The 15517-nt window shown below is 42.6% G+C and overlaps 1 protein-coding gene across 4 annotated transcripts in view; it reads left to right on the forward strand.

Annotated features, from left to right (window-relative positions):
• The first annotated feature begins 251 nt into the window (after window positions 1–251).
• Window positions 252–15517, forward strand: part of PKD2L2 (polycystin 2 like 2, transient receptor potential cation channel) — a 38106-nt gene continuing 22840 nt past the window's right edge. For all 4 annotated transcript variants that reach the window (XM_025166211.2, XM_088133803.1, XM_088133804.1 and 1 more), the window contains exons 1-9: window positions 252–398; window positions 2519–2620; window positions 3916–4049; window positions 5172–5428; window positions 6305–6526; window positions 7320–7548; window positions 11359–11529; window positions 12946–13127; window positions 14334–14454. In XM_025166211.2, coding sequence (XP_025021979.2) covers window positions 335–398; window positions 2519–2620; window positions 3916–4049; window positions 5172–5428; window positions 6305–6526; window positions 7320–7548; window positions 11359–11529; window positions 12946–13127; window positions 14334–14454 — 1482 coding nt within the window. In that variant the 5' untranslated portion in view covers window positions 252–334. The remainder of the gene's footprint in view (window positions 399–2518; window positions 2621–3915; window positions 4050–5171; window positions 5429–6304; window positions 6527–7319; window positions 7549–11358; window positions 11530–12945; window positions 13128–14333; window positions 14455–15517) is intronic.

Genomic DNA, 15517 nt, shown 5'->3' on the forward strand with positions numbered 1-15517 from the left:
ATCCAGCTGGGTCGAGTTTCAGAAGAAAGACGGCTCGAACCGAACCCATAAATACTAAATAAATCCCAGATGTTTTGCAGAACTCCCAAATTTCTTGCATTCGCAGCCGTTGCCCCGCTAAAAGCTGGCTTTTTTTGGTGCAATTCGAAGCGGCGGCCACCCCGACCGCGATCCCCGCTTGCGCGCAGGAGAAGGCGAGGACGGCTTTCGCGCAGAGGCAGCTGCGCCCCGCCCTCCCCTCCCCTCTCAGCCCAGGCAGAGCGGCGGCGTGTTCGTTATTCCACGGCGGAGGGCGGAGAGGAGCGGCGGCGCGGCTCTCTCGGCGAGCGCCGCCATGGCTCTGTCAGGCACCAAATCCACCCAGGAAACGTCCACGCTGGAGCGGCGAAGCAGCTTCGGTGGGTCGGGTTCCCGGGAGGGGAGAGCGCCTGGGCGGAAGGCGGCCGGCCGGCCAGTCCTGGCGTGGGTGCGCCGCCCGCGCTTGACCTTCGCTTCGTACCTGGACAAGCGCGGTCCAGCCTCGAGCTTGACCTTTGCCTTGGGCACGAAGAGGGGGACTCGTGGGAAGGGCACTACCGTAGTCATAAACGTAGTTATAAACACAGACGTTCATTTCGGGAGCTGAAACGGGGGTCGTTAGAAATGAACCCCATGAATGTCTGAATAGCTGTGCGAATGACAAGGGGGGTCTTTAACAGTGGATTTTACTGCATCCGAGATAAGGGAAGAACATCTGCATATTAAGGCCTTGTGGTTGTTGCTGCTGAACAGGTGGAGTAACTCAAGAGCCTGTGGCGTTTACACCAATTTCTCAGGGAGGGCCCTGGTGCTCCAAACGTTTGGGGGTTTTCTGTTCCTGTGGATTTTATCAGGCAAATGTGGTTTCCCACTAACAGTGTCAATGAACAAGACATAAGAAGGATGCAAAACTTCTTCATGCATCCGTGTCCTGTCCACGCTTTAGCTACAGTTGCGTAACACAGTGAACACGAAATCGCATTTCAGCTTACTAAGTAGTGTAAACCCGGCCTGTGGGGCTAGGTTATGGTTCAGTGTGTCATGGAAATCCAGAAAATCTGCATGTTGTGCAGATATAGCTTTGTTCTACATAAAATCTAGTTCTAAATCCATCTAAGCCGTTGTTGTTGTTAAGTCGTGTCCGACTCCTCGTGACCCCATGAACCATATCGTGCCAGGCCTTCCTGTCCTTCACTGCCTCCCTGAGTTTGCTCAGTTTCATGCTCAATCTAAGCCGTACATTACACTTAACAATACTTTGCTTCATCGTGCTATGTTGAATAAATTGCAGTTGGCTATATTCACACAACACGTGCCATAGACCAGAAATTGATAACCTGAAGCTAAACCTTTTTTTATAGCCTGGTCCCTCCCTTCCATAACTCTGACCACTGCTGTTGAAAATTGCTGGCCTAGTTTCCTGCTATTTTGAAATAGGATGCACTCAAAAACTTCAATTAAGCCCTAAAATAAGCATAACATAGTTTAGAATAAAAAGTGAAACACTGATTCCACCCCCAAAATGAGGAAAAATAAACAGAAAATTCTGTGCATACATTTTCTTCATCTCTCTCTCTCTGCAGACACAAGAATGTGAAGTGCAACTCCCCCAGCCATCCAAAGATTTTTTTCACCCCTGCCATAAACCATGGTTTACAAACTAGAGTGGCTAAATTCAAACTATATTCTAAGCCAAAGTAAACAAACCACAAAATCAGGGAAGTGGCCCATCCCCGTAGGCGAACTAGGCAGCTGCTTTGGGCTAGTTAAATTGGATGCTGATTTCCAAGGAAAAGAATGTAAAAAATATGTGGGGAATCTGGAGTAAGAGGATCTAAATCCTCCCCATGGGGGGGGCAGGAGAGAGGAGAGGAGGCGAAGGACACATGCTCAGCGACATCACTGCACAAATCTGCAACTCGTGTCCATGCAGAAGCAAGTATGTGACGGTGGTATGCATGACTGCAATTTGCAGCAGAGGCGGCTGCGTTTCATTCTCTGGATATTTAGGGATTGCTGTCCGTTGACCATGTTGCGTAGGGGTGATGGGAGTTGGAGTCTGGCAACTCCAATCTGAAAGATTGCCCCTCTTTGGATTATGCCAGATGTTCTATTTCTCAGAGCAGCCACCTTTGTGAAAAGATACAGCATCCAGCCAACATTTGCTTTCAACAATATTTGGGCTTCTAAAGCAGACCAGTACTGAATACTTAAGCTCCAGTCATTTAGCTACAATGATTATACTTCGTTCACTGTTTTAAAAAGCTACCAACATTAATGATTATCAGTAGTGAATTTCATAAAGTGTAAAGTGGCTAATTTAGTTGGATTCAGTGCAGTGAGAAACTGAATAATACATTTGGAGTCACAGCTAATTCTGGATTTTTAATTTTATTTTTGTAACTTGGGGACTTCCTTTGGCTTGGTTGAGCTTGGACAATTCTGAGCATTCTGAGCTGTTCTTCTTTTTGTTTTCTTTCTGAAAATCACATATTAACAGGCAGTGTGAAACCTCGACTGACTCATAGCAGAGAGCTAGAAATGAAGACGACTCTTCAAGAACTGCTGATCTACATTATTTTTCTAACTGACTTATGTATATGTAAGTCCGGAAAAGGGAACTGATTTTTTCCTACAAAAAGGGTTTAATGAAAACCACAGAATTATGTATTTCTCAAGCTGCATATAGAAAATTATTTTATTTTTATAAATAAAAGTATTTATTTATTTAAAATTATTATATTTTTATCCCAATTTCATCTATCTATCTATCAATATCTAGATATAGATATAGATATAGATATAGACACAGATAGATACAGATATATCAAGGTAGCAAGCATACCTAATACTCCTGCCTCCTATGTTTCCCCACAGTAACAACCCTGTGAGGTGGGTTGGACTGATCCAAAGTCACCTAGCCAGCTTTCATATGAAATATGAATCTATAGCTGATTAGATTCATATTATTCATTCATATGAATAATATGAATTATTCATATTCATATGCATGAATAATAATATAAACCTAATCAGCTATAAACCTAGGTTATATCACTCACTTGTATTTTTCTTGGCTTGTTTAGTAATCAAAATGACAGGGAGGAGTAAAGCCAGCTTCCTTCACTAGAATTTTTGTTATGTCTGAATGCAGCTGTGGGTATGCATATGTGAAGGTTTAAAAAGGCAGCTTTAAATATGATTGGGTGATGCATTTATACAGACTGCTGATCACTGAGAAAAGTGGATTTATATCTGTACAAAAAAATCAGGAGAGTAATTGTTAATCCATTTCCCTATTTTCATTCATAGATAGAAAGAAAGAAAGAAGGTAGGTTTTTGAAGTAGAAAGTGTATATGTTAGGTCAGTCAAGCGGGAATCTTGCAGGAAATTTCAGTGCAATGGGTGGAAAGGTAATCCAGAAAGATAAGTAGCCCGTTATCAAAGGGCATCAGCTGGGAAGTCCTGCTGGGTGACCTTTGCCAGCAAGTCCAGGAGCTGGGGAGAAAGCTTCTGCTCCTGTGGAAGATGGAGAAGATGTGGGGATTTTTAAGGATGGAGAGGAAAGCATATCTTGTGAATGGTGCTTCTACATATTAACCAAAGTCCTTTGAGATCCCCAAGAACAATTAAAATGCTCGTGGACATACAGCATGATTTTGGACCACCCTGCATATCTCTCCATTATGGTTAGTGGCATGGGATAAGCTGTTTCATAGCTGAGGCAATAATTGCCTTTTTTCCCTCTGATATTTGCTGTGGCCCATTAAGGAGTTCACAAATCGCTTTTCTTTGGGATTCCAGTGAATAAACAGGGCAAGTGTGTTAGGTAATCTGATGAGCCCTGCTGTTTCATTTCCTCATGTTGGATTTTTGTGTAATGTATTTCTCTTTAGTGACGTTTGGGATGGTGAGCACAGATATGTATTACCTAAACAGAGTAATGGCCAACCTCTTTTTGGAAACCCCTTTGTCAGCGGATGATACAACAATCTTCAAAACTATGGGCAGCATTACTGACTTTTGGAAGGTAAAGTTTCCTTTCCACCTTTGCTCTTCCAAAAACAGAGGGGAGGGGAGCGTTTGTTTCAGGGAGGGTATTCCATAGCTACGTAGGCCATTGTTTGGCCGTTGTTATGACAACTGGCTCCGGTTCATTGGGCATCTCAGAAGAGTTCTGCCTTTGCTCAGAACCCTCCACTTCGATGCATTGGGGCCCTTGCCTTCTGTAACCAATCCCAGTTCCAAAAGAGGGAGAGAACCAACCAAATAAACCAGGATTGTATACCAACCATGAATACTTTGTCATCTGGAAGACTGAAGCTTGCTAAGCCTTGTTATGTGTATCCAAAACCAAGCAAGGTTTTGGCTGGTTTTTGGATTGTTCAGCATACCACAATTAAAACAAATGTTGGCTTAGTGTAGTGGTAGGCAACCCATAGTCTTCATGCAGTCTTCAGATCTCTGTGCTGCAGCTCCCAGAATCCTCACATGTTGTGCTACTGCATTTTGGTGGCAATCGTACTAAATTCCGAAGTGCAGGCTCTGGTTGTTTTTCAGCCACCCTGTGTGCATCAGACTGCCTTGCACTGAGTCTCTAGCCAGTATTGCCAACACTGACTGGCAGTGGTTCTTCAGGATTGCAGGCAGGAAGTCTTCCCTTTTGGACTAGAGATTTAAAGAACAGATGACCAGATATTCAGTATGCCAAGGATGGTCTCTAGCAGGCCCCATGGCTGTGGGAATAAACCTTCATAAAAGAAGGCAAACAGGGATCATGTTCACAGAACATTGATTGTGAACAGGATTTTTAAGGTTTTGGTTATGCACTACAGGATTAGGTGAAATAAATCAGTGGGGCTTGCTTCTGAATGGATGTGTATAGGCTTAGTCTGGAAATAAAATTCACAAAATAATACGAAGAGGTTCTGTATGTCTAAATGCCACCAAGTGATATGCCCATTGATTTTGTTACGTTTTCCTTGGTAAGATATATAATGCCAAAGAAGATAAATGTACCTTTCCCAAGGCTTGGAGGGTTTCCCGCTCTACCCATGGGCATTAAAACATGTTAGATTCCTTTTCAGTGAGTTTCAAAAGGTGGATTTGTTCTGTTAAAAAGCAAACAAATGACTTCTTTCATGTAATATAGTTTTTAGAAGGCCCACTTGTGAATGGGCTTTATTGGAAAACCTGGTATAATGAAAATGCCACGACTAGCTACAGAAACAGTAGCCACATCTACTATGAGAACTTACTCCTGGGAGTAGCTCAGATCCGGCAGTTGAAAATCCGTAACAACACTTGCTCCATCTATCCTTCTTTTCGGGCATTTATGAGAGAATGCTACGGGCAGTATCGCTACACACATGAAGATAGAGAAAGCTTTGGCTTTAAAAATAGTTCCGCGTAAGTATAAATGCATTTTAGGTTTTTTTCCCGATGCCTTCATTTTACATGTATTTTAGCAAACTCATATTGATGGTGGGATTTGATGTCCTCTCGGGGAAATCCCATTATTTCATTATTTAAATGTTCAAAATTCTGAAACAAAACATGCTTATGAACTGAGTGCCTTTCTGCTAAGCTTATCTGCATCAATTTATCCCATGTATTATATCAAAACGAATACTGGCTGGGTTTGGCAAAGATGTGCGCAAAGATTGTGGTAACGGCCTCTTCTCTCTATTTTCAGCAAGCTCCAAAGATCTGAACTGCACCTTTCTCTAGACATCCCCTATCAAGCCCTCCTCCCCTTCTCAATTTATATGAAGTTATAAGAGGCCATGCACAGATTCCCATGCCATTGGTTGTCTTTGCCCCATGGCTGTGTAGAAGGCTAAGTCCTGAGAAGGATTCATGGTCCTGAATACATGTGCTAGGAGGAGGGCGATTTGGACTGGGACTCTCCTGAGGGAAAAGGAGTTGAGCTCTTTGTCCCATACTTTGGCCCTGATCCTGTCTTACTCCTGTCTGCATTTGTATGGGAAGGAAGGCTTCTATTAGCACAAATGGCAGTTTTTCTTCTAATGCAGTGTTTCTCAACCTTGGCAACTTTAAGATGTGTGGACTTCAACTCCCAGAATTCCCCAGCCTGTATGGTGGCCGGGGAATTCTGGGAGTTGAAGTCCATGCATCTTAAAGTTGCCAAGGTTGAGAAACACTGTTCTAATGCGACTGGCAGATACCTAAATGTTACTTTACTATTTACTGTCAGAAAGCTGTATGTGACTGAATAATGCATTTAACTTTCAAAGAATAGATTCATACTCTTCTTTCCACCAGGTGGCATTACTCCACTTCTTCTACTCTAGCTCCATGGCATTGGGGCCTTATTGGTCTATATAGTACTGGAGGATTTATGTTCACCTTGAGCAAATCAAAGGAACAAAGTTTACAGACACTGGCCTTCCTCAAGGAACACAGCTGGATCACCCGAGGAACAAGGGTTGTCTTCATTGATTTTTCAATGTATAATGCTAATGTTAACCTTTTTTGTATAGTCAGGTGAGCTCTTCTAATCACTCTCTCTTACATATCCTATTTTTGAGAGAAATTTGCTGAAATACCTGTGCTGTTAGGGCTGACTTGACTGAGCTCCACATGAAAAGTCCTCATAAAAAAAACATGGCTAGTTGAGAGTTTCAAGCAGTTACAATTTTTACTGGAGATAGAGTTGCAGCGAGATATTTGCTTCTCCCATTTCTTGTAGGCAGTATCCTTCCCTTGAGATTTTAAGTGTCTTCAGGTCTAGAGGTTCTCCATCTCTTAATTCCCCTTTAGGTATTGAGCTTCTACTTGTCTTCTAGGATATACTCTCCAAAATTCTACCCCTTCTCATCTCACTCCTCTGGTTCTACCTGCTCACTGCACTCGCGCCAACTCAACACTCCACTTCTTCACCTCTGAACTTTTGGCCTCATTCCTGGCTCTGCTTTTCTCCAGTGCTCCATGCCTCTGCACTGAGCTGCATTCCTTAGCTCAGGGATTCCATGAGGGTCTCCTTTCTGTCAATCTTCCTGAACCCTCTTATGCTGTTTTTTTTTTAAACGTGTATATATACCAAATCATCATCATCATCATCATCATCATCATCAAAATTCATATTATAGAAATTACATATTCATTAAAGATGAACAAAACTGCTATGATCAGTAGTTGTGCAGCATTGAAATAATAGCAACACCTATATTCTTGGTGTGGGTTTCCTCATGGTTTCATTTAGCTTGCATCTTAGGAAGTGGCCACCCACGGTCCACAACCTGGATACAAAGATAGTATCTTTGTTTTACTTTCACAGGCTGACTATGGAATTTCCTGCAACAGGTGGTGTAATCCCTTCTTGGCAGTTCCATTCTGTAAAACTTCTCAGATACGTCACGTATTATGATTATTTTCTAGCCTCCTGTGAAGTCATCTTCTGTCTTTTCATCTTCACATTCCTTATTCAAGAATTTATAAAAATGAAGAAACTGAAAGGAGATTATTTTAGAGATGCTTGGAATTGGTTGGATATGTTACTGCTCCTGGTAAGTTTCAGCATTTACATGTCACTGATGTAGCAAATGGGTTTTATAACAAATGCCAAATTGAAATAGGAGGAGGGTAGAAAACCATTTCTTTCCATCCTGCCTTGAATGGGACAGAGGGCATAACGTACATTGGTCCAATGAAAGGTAGAGCTTGAACTGATGAATCAGAGGAGGCTTTGCCACAGTGAACTCCTTTGTTTTGGAACACTGAAGGACAAGAAAGAGAACAATGTAAGGAGATGCACCTTGGTTCTCCAAGGAGCTTTGGGAGATGAAGTACCAGAAGCAATGCCCGGAGTGCCATTGGAGGAAGATAAGTGAATCTGACCAAACACAAGTTAGAGCCCATATTTGGGCTACATTGTAGCGATAAGGGCAGCAAAACGTCATTATTCCTCCATCCTTACTGTGTCTGCCAATAGCCACCCAGTAGCCCTTTTCAGAGTGACTCGTTGTGGGGACTAGACTTCAGGATTATCTGTGAGGAGTATTCACACTATTTGAGTGATAAACTCATTCAGATTCACCAGAGTTGGACTCTGGGCAGGCCCAGGTGAGGTCCCCAGAGCACAGTCTTGTGAGGTTATCTGGACTAAGTTCAATTCTGTGATTCCTGAGGAAGTGGACAAAGTCCTCCAGTCTGTCAACTCAACCACCTGTTTATTAGATTGTGACTTCCTGGGTTGTTAAGGCAGCCAGAAGGTACTCAAGAGGTTCTTGGAGGAAACAAATTATCTGGACCTGTTTCAATCTGCCTTCAGAGCAGGGCATATTACAGAGATAGCACTGGTTGTGCTTATTGATGACCTTTGGTGGAGCTGGGATGTGGGTGGTGCATCCATCCTAGTGCACAGCAGCTTTTGATACTGTCAACCATGGTATTCTTCTGGGCTGACTGCAAGGGTTGGGAGCAGGAGCCAGTGTGTTGCAGTGCTTCAATTCAGTGTCGACAGGAGAGAGATCACACTCACAGCCCCTCACCTACCTCTCTCCTGTTTAACATCTACATGAAACCACTGGGTGAGGTCATCCATCGGTTTGGGGTTTGGTATCATCAGTATGCTGATGATACCCGTCTTTACATCTGTACCCCATGCTGTGCAAAAGAAGCTGTCAAGGTACAGACCCAGCACGTGGAGGCTATTTGTGTCTGGATGGGGAGGAACAGACTTCGGCTCAGTCCTGACAAGACTGAACAGCTGTGGCCATTTGGCGTTGCTGGGCCAGAGACATTTCCACTGTTGTTTTTGGATGGGATTGCACTTCCCCATTCGAAACTTGTGCCCAACTTGGGGGTCTTCCTGGACTCACAGTTACTGCTCGAAGAGCAGGTGGCAACTATGGCTAGGAGGGCCTTTGCACAAGTACATCTTGAACATCAGTTGTGCCCTTTCCTTAACTAGGAAGCCCTGCGGATGGTCACCCATGCCCTGGTCACCTCATGATTGGACTACTGCAATACACTCAATATGGGGCTGTCCTTGAAGACCATGCGGAAGCTACAGCTGGTTCAAAATGCAGTGACACAAGCAGTAATGGGCACTTGTGCCCATGTGTCATCACTACTACAAGAGCCTCCTTGGCTACCATTTGGCTTCCGCATGCATTTCAGGGTGCTGGTTGTTACTTTCAAGCCCTTCAAGCGTAGGGCCTGATTATCTGAGGGACCACTTCTCATCCCTTGTTTCTGCCTGCCTGGTGCATTCAGGCAGAGTGGCTACACTCCAGATCCCTTGTATTAAATGTTGCCATCTTGTGGAACCTAGGAAGCGTGGCTTTTCTGTCATGGCCTCCACTCTCCGGAAAAGCATTCCCCAATATTCCTGGAGTTCAGAAAAGCCACTAAAACCTGGCTTTGGTTCCAGTCCTGGAGATAATGTGTTTGGGGAGGGACCTTCAGTGCTGTATTTTAATGGCTGTTTTTCATCTGGGCTGTTTCGTTTTATGTTTTCAACTGTTTTAACTTTGAATTAGATTTTGTAAGTCGTCCAGAATCTGCTGGAGTGGTCAGCTAGAATAAATATAATGAAATAAATAAATAAATACTTAGGAAAATGTTGAGCAATATCAGCCACATACAAAACTTATCTGATTGCCAATACAGGTAGGCCTCATTTAATGATGCTAATTGGGACCAGAAATTCCATCTTTAAGTGATGTGGTCATCACTTGAAAAACTATGTGGCCGCCTAGCTTAGCAACAGTAATTCCAGCAGTCCTGGTTGCCATTGCTAAGCAAGGACCTCACGTGACTGTCCTTTTAACTTCCTGGCAACTTCCCCATTGACTTTGCTTGTGGGAAGCCAGCAGGGAAGGTCACAAATTGCAATCATGTGACTGCAGGATGCTGTGATGTCCATAAGTACGAGGTCCAGTTGTAAATACCACTTGTTCAATGCCATTGTAAGTTTGTAAAGTCACTGAATGAGTGGTCATTAAACGAGGACCATCTGTATATCCACAATAAATCAAAAACATTTTATATTCTTGGTTTCTGCTAAAGTAAAGTGTTAAAAATGCTCTTGTACTTTAGAGTTGATACTTAGTTTTGTTGTCTTTACAACATTTTAGGATCAAGTATGGTAGTTCTGCTTCTACCTGAGTGGGCAGTTTCAGACAGTGGTCATGGGAGTGGATGCTTGAGGCCAGGGGCGCTCCAGTATGGGGTCCCATAAGGTTCTTCCCTATGTTATTTTACATCTACTAATGACACCTATTATACTCACCAGCCTAGGCCAAGTTGGAAATGCAATGGAAGCCCTGAACTGGAGGCTGCGAGGATCTGGATGGGGTGAAACCAGCTCAGAATAAATCCTGTCAAGACAGAGTTTCTTTCATTCATTAACATCTGGGCAATCTGAGAATATTAGCCTTACTGGTTATTCTGGAGGGGGTTGCACTTCCCCTGAAGGAGGTAGTTTGTAACTTAGGTGTTTTCCTGGACTCTAAACTCTAGCTTCCAGTCCTACCTGAACCAGGATGCCCTGATGACTAATTCATGCCCGGATCAGCATTTGGCTGAGCTACTGTAATGGATTGTACATGGGGCTGCCATGGAGACAACATGGAAACTGCAGCTGATATAACAAATAGGGTCTAAATTGCTGTCAGGACAACCTCACCAGGATGGAATAATATCAATTTTAGAATTGCTGCACTGGTTACCAATAAGCTGCTGGGCCCAATTCAAAATGCTGAGCATTATCTTTAAAGTCCTTAAATGGCACAGCACCAGGATACACCAGGCAGTGCCTTGCTAGCATTGAATCTGCCCATCCAGCCAGGACACCTAGAGAGCCTTCTCTGCGGTAGGGGCCCTGCTTTGGAATGCCACCCTCCTGGAGGTTCAGATGGCTCCTGCTATCTTTCGAAGACAACTGAAGTCAGTGCTAACAGCAGTCCCAGGGTGCTTTTGGTGCCGACTGATAGGAATTGTTGGTTGTGCTGATTATAATTGAGGGGTTGTTTTGCTTTCTGCCTTTGTCGTCTTTATACTGTGTTTTAATTTGGAGTATTGCTGTTGGCTGCCCAAAGTAATTTTGCATAGGGCAGTTCATATATGCTGTCAAGTAAATTGTCAAATGCATTTAATTACAGTTTAGAAAGGCTTCCCTCTAAAAGATCACTGAAGGATAAAATACTGAATAACAGGGTATGATGTTTCATAAAGTAACAGAGTCCTCGCAGGTATTTTGCCTACATCCTGTAATATTAATAAAGATATGATTTGCAGGCATAAATTGATTTTCTCATTCAATTAATTTCTCAGTTGCAGCCTTACAACCCTTTGCTTTTTCTCCTGTTCAGTTGTCTGTTTTTGCTATTGCTTTCAATGTTTACCGAACGGTTGAGGTATCCAGACTTATGGAAAATCTGCTCTCCAATTCAGATTCTTATCCAGACTTTTATTTCCTTGGATTTTGGCAGACCCGTTACAATAATATGATTTCAGTGAACGTCTTCTTTGCGTGGATAAAGGTACTGCTGCTAACCTTATTAAGAGTCTTTAAAAAAAAAAAAGTAGCTCTTACAACAAACTATAAACGGAGAAAGAAACATTCTAAGCCCATTTTAAAGTCTAAAGAACATTTGCATGCATTTTTTTCCTTTCTCGTTCATGCTCTTTGATTAGGCTTCCTTCCTGGAATGACTTAGAAACAAATGTGACTGCAGTTTTTCCTTTAACAACATGGTGGCAGGGAATAAAAAATCAGAATAAAGCCAGTGGCATGATAAATTGATAAAGATCAGAAATACTAAATTGGGGCTTTAAAAGGCCTGGGAGGTTGAAAAGCCACAAAGAAAACCATAATGCATTAAAGTCCCTCTTAGGTGGTGGCCGTGGAATGTGGCCTTACAGGTAGTCCTTGGATCATGACCATTCAAAGTTATGGTAACACTGAACAAAGGGGACTTACAACCGGTCCTCAAGGTTGTGGCCATCACAGCATCCCCATGGTTGCGTGATCACAATTTGTGACCTTCCCTGCCAGCTTCCCACAAGCAAAGTCAATGGGAAAGCCAGTAGGAGGTTGCAAGTCACTCCCACAAGTCACTCCCACTCCTGCCCCTTTTTCTCCTGAGGAGCCCCTGGGTGGCATGGGAATCTTGTACTGCGTAGCACCCAACCACCCATACTCCATAGAGCCCATCCGCATTCTGTAGTGCCTGCTCGTGGCACCCGCCTACACCCTGTAGTACCTGCCTGTGGCACCCCCCCACCTGCATTCCATAGTGCCCACCTGCCCACTCTCTGCAGCATCTGCCTGCATCACCTGCCTGCCCACCTGTACTCCATAGTGCCCACCCATGGCACCCTCCCACCCACTAGCCTGCTTGCCTGGGACATGGTTTCAGTGCCTCTTCTTATGTTACAGTCATGTGCGGTCCTCAACTAACAACCACAACCAGGGCTGCCATCACTAAGCAGCATGGCCACTTGCTTTTTCGTTTAACAACTGCTTCGCTTAGCAATGGAAATTCTGGTCCGAATTGCTGTCCTAACCCAAGGACTACCTGCAACCGGTGCCCAGAAAGCTCCTTCAGATAAGCTGGGCCTTAGTGATGACTTTAAAGGTTAAGACCAGCCCTTTCAATCAGCCCTGGAAGTGGGCTAGAAGCTGGCATAAAGAGATTAGCTGGGACAGTTCAGAATCTTTGCAGAAATAAACTTTGAATGTAATAGATGCAATATTATCTAATTGAAATCCTTCTTCTATAAATCCTTTTGTGGATCCTTTTGTTCTTTAATCTCAAACTGACCTGAGTGTTTCTACAATTTAATATTGATTTCTTGAGAGTTATGTGAAAGCTCTTTAGTGGGTAGATTTAAGAATATGTGGAAGATTTTGGTTTTGGCCGCATTGTAATGTTATCTGTTTTGTTCTCTTTCAGATATTTAAATACATAAGTTTTAACAAGACAATGACTCAGCTGTCTTCTACTCTGTCCCGCTGTGCTAAAGACATCATAGGATTTGCCATCATGTTCTTTATCATCTTCTTTGCATACGCACAGCTGGGCTACCTGGTTTTTGGGTCACAAGTGGATGAATTTTCCACTTTTCAGAATTGCATGTATGGAACATTCCAAGTAATCTAATACTGTTGTGTCACTGTGTCATCAGTTAGAGCAGCATTTTCTTTAGAGGGGGGTCAGGGAACGTGAGATACTTGATAGTAGCATCTTGTGGAGTTCCGGAACTACCTGGTGCTGCTGAATCCCACGAGCCCTTCTCAAAATGCATGGATGGGACAAGCAATACCAACATAGTCATCGGAAACAGGAGAGCAAAGCCTATCTTCCATTGGAGAGATGTTCTACCCCTTGCCAATCATTTTAAAGGTGGTTGTCTAGGAGACAAAGATCCGCTTTTCTATGGCTTGTGCCCTCAGATCTAAACTACTACTTGATGTTGGTCATATTATCCCAACTGGTAAGGTCACTCATAGCCACAGACCTAGCTCACTGTCAAGGATAATCGCTGCAAACCCTCTGTACGTTTTTTTCTGAACAAGTGGGCACCTTAACAAAGCACGTGACTACACAGACATTTTTCCCTAGCACCAAGAATGTCCTTGGAACCAAAATGGAGTGTAAGGCCATTAGCATTCTGGAGGTTGATGTTTTGTTTGCAGCACTCCACCTTCCTTTTTAATGTTGTTTGAATTATAATAATATTTCAAGAATATTAAGTAGGGAGGGCAGGAGGTCTGGCAGCATAGGAAATGTTCATGGGCACACGAGCACCCAGTTGGCGAGGGGGGGGAGAGAGAGAGACAGACCCATTCTATTTATCTCCTCACCTCTTTTCACCCTTTACTTGAAAGTGAATCATTCTCCAATTTGGATAACTTTCAAAAACAAAGTGACTGGGTTGTACCTGGTATCGCTCCTGCAAGCAGGACACAACCAGCGCCACGCTCTAAGCTTTTTTCTTCTCAAAATAACTTTGTCAGTTTCTTGGATATCATTGGACTGCTTTAGGAGATGTGCTAAGAAATACGGCAAATATCTAAAATAGTAAGACATTATTTGGCCCAATTTCAACACAAATACGTTTGTAAGCTAATGATAGTAAGTCACTTGTAATGAATGATTCTTCATATTACTAAATTTAATATGAATTATGCAATGTAGAATAGTTTACACAGGAATCATAACTTTGTTAACTCCAAATATGTTCTGTGTTCAGTGGCACCAAGTAACTGTACGCAGGATTGCAGCCTCAGTAAGAATCATAGAACATCATACTTAATATCATATTTTTGCTTCCTCTTAAGTTTTACCCAGTTTCGTATTGTACTTGGAGATTTTAATTTTGCTGACATAGAACATGCAAATCGAATTCTTGGACCAATTTACTTCATCACATTTGTATTCTTTGTATTCTTCGTATTGCTGGTAAGTGCAATCTTGGATAACTGAATCGGAATGCAAGGTTGGGGGTACTTTGTCTGGGCTACAAAGATCCTGACAGTTGGTAGAAGATATGTGTATCTGGTGGTGGTGAAGAAATTGCCAAGTGTGGAGTGGTCCATCGTTTCCTACGAATTTATCTTTTTAAGTGGGCTCTAAGACACTGATAAAATGGAGAGGTTGTTAATCCTGAGATTTTTGGTGAATAGAGGGATTTTGAATCTGAAAGATCCAAGATATCTGTAGTGATATGGGTCATTCTTGTATCATCTTAAGGCCTATCATTGTCAAGAACATTATCAGTGATACAATTACCCTAGTGCATTTTTTCAGTAGGTATAGGCGAGTCTTTGGGTGTAAAAAACACTTTACTAGCATCCAAATCCCTGTACAGTTTAGGATCACCTGTTTGTCCTTCCCAGCAAAAAGTCTACACTTCATAGCCCCAGACACATGAGAATGTAATGCTTAGCTCTACAGTCCTACAAATGAATCAGTACACATTCTCCCAAGAATATCAAATGTCTTCTGAAAGCTGTAATATTTGTTAAAAGTATCCCTGCTCCTATTACATGCCTAACTTCTGGTTCAAAAGGTGAAATAAGAGTACTGGAGTTGGATGTGGGAGATTGGCTTTTTGTTTTTATTAAGTAACTCTACTAATTTTCTCAGATTAATCTTGAGGTTATCAATAGGGATAGTTCATGGTAGGCATGACCCTCAAGGATAAAGTTGCTTTTCATAATTTCTACTGAGACCTAAGAAGATGAGAAAATCAAAGTATAGTCAGGCATCTCAACCTAATTCCTTCCAAGTAAATTAAATTGTGCAGGCATGAGATCTAAGACTCCAGTCCTGTGACAATTCACTTGGGAATATAAAAAGAAAAAGGCTTGTGAACCCCACATGGCCTATTTTAAGAAATAGGCTGTGTCACAACTGGAAGTATTACAAACAGGATACTACCTTCTGTGCCACCTTGTAAACAGATGGGTATGATTCTGTGAGAAACTTCTGTTGGAGTTTTAAATACATTTTTATTGCTATA

This window comes from Python bivittatus, unplaced genomic scaffold, assembly GCF_059951505.1.
Source record: "Python bivittatus isolate LINGU-HERP-01145 unplaced genomic scaffold, Pbiv_v1 ctg000080_np1212, whole genome shotgun sequence".
Taxonomy (NCBI): Eukaryota; Metazoa; Chordata; class Lepidosauria; order Squamata; family Pythonidae; genus Python; species Python bivittatus.